At 44.4% G+C, this 6,277-nt stretch overlaps 1 protein-coding gene across 1 annotated transcript; it reads left to right on the forward strand.

Annotated features, from left to right (window-relative positions):
* Positions 1 to 891: 891 nt before the first annotated feature.
* Positions 892 to 4,108, forward strand: LOC125614797. The gene is made up of 3 exons (XM_048797686.1): positions 892 to 1,037; positions 1,123 to 1,433; positions 3,798 to 4,108. Exons 1-3 carry the CDS (start codon positions 892 to 894, stop codon positions 3,953 to 3,955), a joined length of 615 nt encoding a protein of 204 aa, XP_048653643.1. The 3' UTR covers positions 3,956 to 4,108.
* The last annotated feature ends 2,169 nt before the right edge of the window (positions 4,109 to 6,277 follow it).

The following is a 6,277-nucleotide window of genomic DNA, read 5'->3' on the forward strand; positions in this document are numbered from 1 at the left end:
CAGTAAGGAATCTTTTCAAACTGGTGATCTGTGCACTTGTCCAGTGTGCGCAATCACCTGATCCTACCACCAGAAATAGTAAGATGGATAACCCCCCTGCGGGACTTTTGACAGAATCAAAATTACTGAGTGTGAAATGCAATGAAACACCATCCTTAAAAAACAAGGGAAGGCGTGAGAATAGAAATAAAACGAACTGGGACTGAAACAAAATGACAAAAAATATACAAAATACATAAATAAGTAAACCAACTCAGTATTTAAAAACGGGTTAGAACCTGGCATGGTGGCGCATGGCTTCTGTAATCCCAGCGACTCCCAAGGCTGGGGCAGGAGGATCACAAGTTGGAGGCCAGCCTCAGCAACTTAGTGAGCCCTGTCTCCCAAGCAACTGAGCGAGAGGATGTCTCCATAAATAAATAAATAAAATTTTAAAAACACGTTGTAAAATCGAAAGGCATATGAAATTAAATGAGAAAAGCCAAGGCGTATTTATATTGTAAATCACGCTAAGTTAACAAAATGAGTATTAAAGATTAAGAAATAAAATCGAGAAACCAATGCCTTCTTTAAACCTACAAAATTCTGAGAGTGATTGTAAAATCGTACATGTCGTTTAAAAGTTGAAATAGATAAAAGTCTCAAGTTATGGAAGGGAATGTGTAATAAGACGAATACAAATGTTTGAAACAGAAGAAAAAAGCAAGTAGTAGGCGACCTGAAAAGCTACAGAGAATCGTCAGGAGAAAGAGAATTTTAAAAAATTGACAAGGAACAACTAAAGGCAAATCTCAGTGCGTTTTAATTGTCATTTTGTAACAGAATCTTTTCAGAGAGTAAGATCATTGAGGCTCTTTCTCTGATCTAAGGCAGCCTCGCTGCCAGAGAAGGATGGGCAGCACCCCCAGGGTGTGGAGAACCCGGGCGAATCCACGCCAGGAAGCCCGAGGAAACCAGGTGCGGGTTCCACCAGTTGGAGGAGACAGGTCGGGGGCGCTCGGAGAGACACTGATCCGCAGAGGTCTTGGTGTCCAGCGGCTTGTCACCGGGGTAGGGGGCTGGGGGGCTGTGTCCTTGGCAGTGAACTCTGCTACACCTTGGCTGCCTCGGGTTCTTCCGCAGGCTCCTCCCATCTGCCCAAGCCTCCAGTTTCTTCCGTCGCAGCTTCCGGGCCTCGGTTGGTTCCCAGGAGCTCTGGACTCCCCCGGAATGCATTTTGCGGTGGACCCGGCGCCCCAGCCAACAGGACTGGAGAGCTGCTCCCAGTCGAAGTGGCAGTTGTCAAGGGAGAACTCTCCTAGGACAGGGTAGCAAGGAAGAGGCCAAGTCCCACCGGTTTCTAAGCTCAGCACAGGAGGAGGCCGCGGCTCTGGCGCCACCTCCGCGGAATCCCAAGCCTGCTTCACAGGGCCCAGACAATGCTACTCCATCGGGTGAGCCTCAGACAGCTGGACAGAAGCCTCTGCGCTGATGGAGAGATGAGGCAGAGCCTCCGCACCATCGCCATCCCCAGTATTTATGGTCTTCCAGGCGGAGGGCGGAGACAAGCCAGAGAGGCTAAAACGCAGTGATAGCAAACTCAGGGGCTCAGTAGGCGAAAACATCATACATAAAACCGAAACGATTAGACGTGATGAGAAAACGTAGCCGAATAACAAGCCGAAATAAACGGAGCTGAAGGGGACCTGAACCTAAGAAATCCAGAGCCGGCTCTGAGGGCCTGCATCACTGTAGTCTTTGTACAAATTGCCTCCTGCCCATTTTATGCGGTATCGCGCCCAGGTTTGCAGGCGGCTGCTGTGCCCGCTCTGACTCTCTTAGTACCACAAGAGTGCCCTGTTACTGGCACCAGTTTCCTATCCAGCCATGGCATTTCTCCTAGCTGAGTCTATGGATGGAGCTGCTGCACCCTCTCCCCAAGCTCCTTGCTTCTCTGTGACTGCCCATTTAAATGACTAAAGGCAGCTCAAAGAGGCATTCTTTTGACAACAGCAATGTTCTTCTAAAGCCCAATGTCTCCTGTGCTGTTGTGACCTTGTTCCCAGGCCAATAGGTGCAGCGCCTTGGGGCTCAGTGTTTCCTGGGGCAGCAAGGCTCATTGCCAGGAGACCCAGGGGCCAGGCAGGGATCGCAGTCCTTTGTAGGTTCAGTTCCCCTTCAGTCCCTTTTATTTCGTTTTGTTATTCAGCTACGATTTTCTGTTGCCTTTAATCCTTTCGGTTTTATGTAGGAGACCCCACTGGCCAGATAGTATATGTATATCCCACAGCCACACCCTCAGAGAATCCTTTCTCAGGCCACACCCCAGAGGCCTCCAGTTACCACTCAGTAAATCCCATCAGGGATTCATTCACTCATTAAATCAAGGCTAATTAAGCCCAATCATTTCTCCGCCAAACTTTGCATGGCCTCACACATGAGCTTTTGGGCCACACCACGGAACACGTGCTCCTGGAGGAACAAGTCAGGAAACAGAAAGCTTTCCAGACTGCAGATGTCCATTGTGGACTATCCAGCTTTTGGTGAAGTAAACCAATCTAATCGATGGCTATTTTATAATCATACTTCCTGTTGATTCTGTTCCTCTGGAGAACCCTAATACACCTTCCTGGTCGCTGTTTCTGCTTCATCCCCCAAATTTTGGTACAGTGTGTTTTTCATTGTTATTCACATCTATGTATTTTTCTACTTAGCCTTGTGCTTTTTTCCTTGATCAGAAAATTGTTTGAAATGCTTTTTGATTTCTACAAATTTCTGAATTTTTACTTCCCCTGTTTTATTATTGATTTCTAGCTTCATCCCATTAGGTGTTTAGAAGACACTAATGGCTATCTTTACAATGTTTTTTAAAAAAATCTTCATTATGGACCATGAATACCTTTCATAAGGTATTATAATCAAACCTACCCCAAAGAGCCCCAAGACCTCCTCATATATTGGTGACTCATTTTTCAAGATATGAGTTGGACAGAGTGGGGTATGAGGAGATAGATCAACCAGATTACAGCACCAGATCTAAAACCCAAAACTCATTTCCCATTTTTAAATTACTGTTTGGAAGTATTCCTACTCACAAGTATTGTACCATGCAGGCAGAGTTCAGGAAAGAAAAGCATTACAACCATGTTGTGTGAATCTAGGTATTGTGCTGACAACCTTGCTAAAGCCAGAAGAAAAATGTCTATTTTTCAGTGACTTGTATGGAGCAAGACTTCCTCCCACTTACAAAAACTGACAGATGCTAGATTTTTGTTGTTGTTGTTGTTGTTAATCTCATTAACTGAGCTTTGTGATGGGATTTCCTTTCAGGATTAAAGCCAGCACCACCCAGTTTCCCAGTCTGTGGTTAGAAAGTCCCTGGAGGCCAGAAGGGTTTAAGAACACCCAAACTGCTGCCTGCTAAGTCCCACATACTTGGTGGTGCCTGGTCTGAGGCCCACAAAGCCATGGAGCAGTGATTTCCCTGCTATGTGCCACAGGCTTAGAATTCTGCAGACCAGGCACCAGGGCTCCAGAGGCCACCTGATCTCAATATATCCTGGGCCCTTGCCACTGCCCTTCTACATCCACCTGCCAGATACCTCCTATGACTGCCAAGACTTCCACTGTAACCTGCATTCCACATCCCGAGGGTGTCGTTCCTGGCATGGGTTAGGAAAAGGTGACTTTCCCAGAGGACACAGCACCTTGCACCAGGACACAGAGCCTCTTGTGCTGGACAGGGCATTCTCAACCCAGACCAAGTCCCAGGTGTCCCACCGTTGACCACCCGCTGGGGCTCCCTTGTCTTGTTCCAGGTGCACCTGTGATGAAAGTCTGGAGCCCAAGACCTCTGGTGGTGGTGATTCTTGTAAGAGTCCTCTTCCTTCTGCCCCTGCAAGCCACCATGGGACTAGCCAAAGCTGCTGACAGTGGATTCAGGCCCTTCTGCACAGGACTCCTTGAGGCTGCTTGAGTCTGCAACCTTTGGGGCCCAGCAGCATTGAGATTTCCTTTGTTTGGAGGAGCATTTTGGAACAGATCCTCTAACAGTAATGCTTGCCGTGGAGGCTTCAGAGCTATTGTGCATGTTTCTTTCTTTCTTTTTTTTTTCTTTCTTTTTTCTCAATAAAATTGTGCTAAAATGTGAAATTCTTGGGTGTAGTGTACTCCTGCTGGGGATTGGGGAAAGAGGAGGCTCAGAACCCTGGGTGTTGAGAGACCATGTTCAGATCTAAGAGGGCCCATCCTCATTGCTGTTGCATTGCTTATTGGCATGGTGGGTTCGTGGCATCTTCTGGGTACAGGTTGGGCAGACAGGGTCCCTGTGTATTGGGTATTCTACAAGCACTATATCTCCATACAGATACAGAACAGCCTTGAGAACCCACGTGAGAAATGATTTTATGTGTCACCCTATCATCTGTTTCCCCCAAGGGTATTTCAGGGGTACCTCCCCATCTGGGTCACAGCTGCCACTATACACTTGACTGCACTCACTGTGAGGCCTCTCTCAGACCCCAGCAGCTAGACTTCCAAACTCTGGGCCTAGGTATTCACCCATTGGCATAGATCTTCCAGAAGATTTCACCCAGAATATTTTCCTGCCAGGGGCCTTCCAAGGAACTCTGCTACAGCTGGCCTTCTTGGAACCTTCTTTTCCTTGGGTTTTTAAAAGTTTCAACTTGAAATTATACTCTGGATTTGACAACCTTATCAGATACATCCTCAATACTTTTAGATAACAAGATACATCCCCAATAGTTTTTTGTTCTTATTTTGACACATGATGCAGTGCAGTTGCTGAAGCTTGTCTTGAATGTGTAGTCCTTTTGCCTTAGCCTCCTAGGTCACTGAGATTATAAGCCTGTACTACCCTGACACATATTGAAAGATTTATGTTTACAATTAATTTAATATTCAGGGAGCTGGAGTACTGCTTCTCAGTGATATTTTTACAAAATATCAAAATGGAGCTAAGTTTTTGCTCCAGTGAAATAACTGAAAAAAAAAATCATGTAAAGTAATTTTAATGAATATATGGCAAACGATTCTGCTATGCTAAATGTGCTAAGGCCTTTAGTATCTAACTCTGGGGAAAAAAAAGTGAATTCAATAAGTTGTATAATTAAAGCATCTATTTGATAAGACTCAATCAAGTGATGACTTCAATTTGCATCACAAACATTACACCCTGTAGTGTATAAGAGAATAGAGCATCTTGGTTTTAAATCAACACATGAGATGGTATTTCATAGGTTTTTAAGTCCAGATATAAAAGTCTAATCCCTTGGATTGACATTTATATTTGTATTTGCACTTGGTATTGGTCTCCTGGGTTGAATTTTCACCCTGAGCTCTTTTCATATAGTCATAGTTTGGCATTATTATTTCATCTCAAAGGGCTCCTTCTCTCCCTCCCTTTCTCCCTTCCTTCATTCCTCCTTCCTTCTTTCCTTCTACCTGTTCTTTCTTTCTTTTTTTCTTTTCAGAAACTACACACAACTTTGATAGATCCCAAGCTCCAGGATTCCTACTGTGACTTCTATTGCCAGTGCAGTTCCAGACACTGACTTCTTCCTGGACTCAAGGTAGTTTCTTCTTCCTGTATCTTTTCCTCTGCTACATTTTCTTCTAGTACTCTAGAACTCTGTTCAGTGATGTTCTCCTCCCACCAAGGTTTCGCCCAATTCTGACTGCTGATATGTTCTTGCCTTAAAACTACATGAGTGTTTCTTCTAGAGCAGCAAAGTAATGATGCTTGGGGGCAGTGTGAACCTGGAATCTGGAAAAGAGAGTTCAGATTACACTGGGTATCCAGAGTTCTTGACTGTTATGGTGCTACGTGGAGCCATAAAGAGATGTTAGTAGGTCAAAGATTTGAAATCATAATTGAAGATTCAGCAAGACAACAGATTGGGATGAGTAATAGTGAAGAAAAAATATGGATGTGAATGAGGCAAAGAAGAAACAAGTACATAAAAACTGGACACTTAATGCTGTTGAACATACTAATTATTGATAATTAGATAGAATCAATGACATTCACCCAAATTAATTAGAAAATGCTGAAAATTACAGAACTCTTTTCAAATTCCCTCAGACAAAATATGTAATACTACTAGCTTCTTTAGTAGGAAAGATAAGGCTAGCCTCACTAATGTTAGACACAAGAAAAGTAAAAGAAACACACATTTAAATGGCATAATAGAAAGTGTTAAGAATTTTTATTACAGGGTCCAGGGATGTAGGTCAGTGGTGGAGCACTTGCCTAGCATGCATGAGTCCCTGGATTTGA

Source organism: Marmota marmota, unplaced genomic scaffold, assembly GCF_001458135.2.
Source record: "Marmota marmota marmota unplaced genomic scaffold, marMar, whole genome shotgun sequence".
Lineage (NCBI taxonomy): Eukaryota > Metazoa > Chordata > Mammalia > Rodentia > Sciuridae > Marmota > Marmota marmota.

What these genes read in the sequence shown, in the direction of transcription:
- LOC125614797 (XM_048797686.1), top strand. Translation starts at nt 892, where the DNA reads ATGGGCAGCACCCCCAGGGTGTGGAGAACCCGGGCGAATCCACGCCAG. An exon ending in AGAGGTCTTGGTGTCCAGCG is followed by an intron (nt 1,038 to 1,122) that starts GCTTGTCACCGG and finishes GTTCTTCCGCAG; the next exon opens with GCTCCTCCCATCTGCCCAAG. An exon ending in AGACAATGCTACTCCATCGG is followed by an intron (nt 1,434 to 3,797) that starts GTGAGCCTCAGA and finishes GTCTTGTTCCAG; the next exon opens with GTGCACCTGTGATGAAAGTC.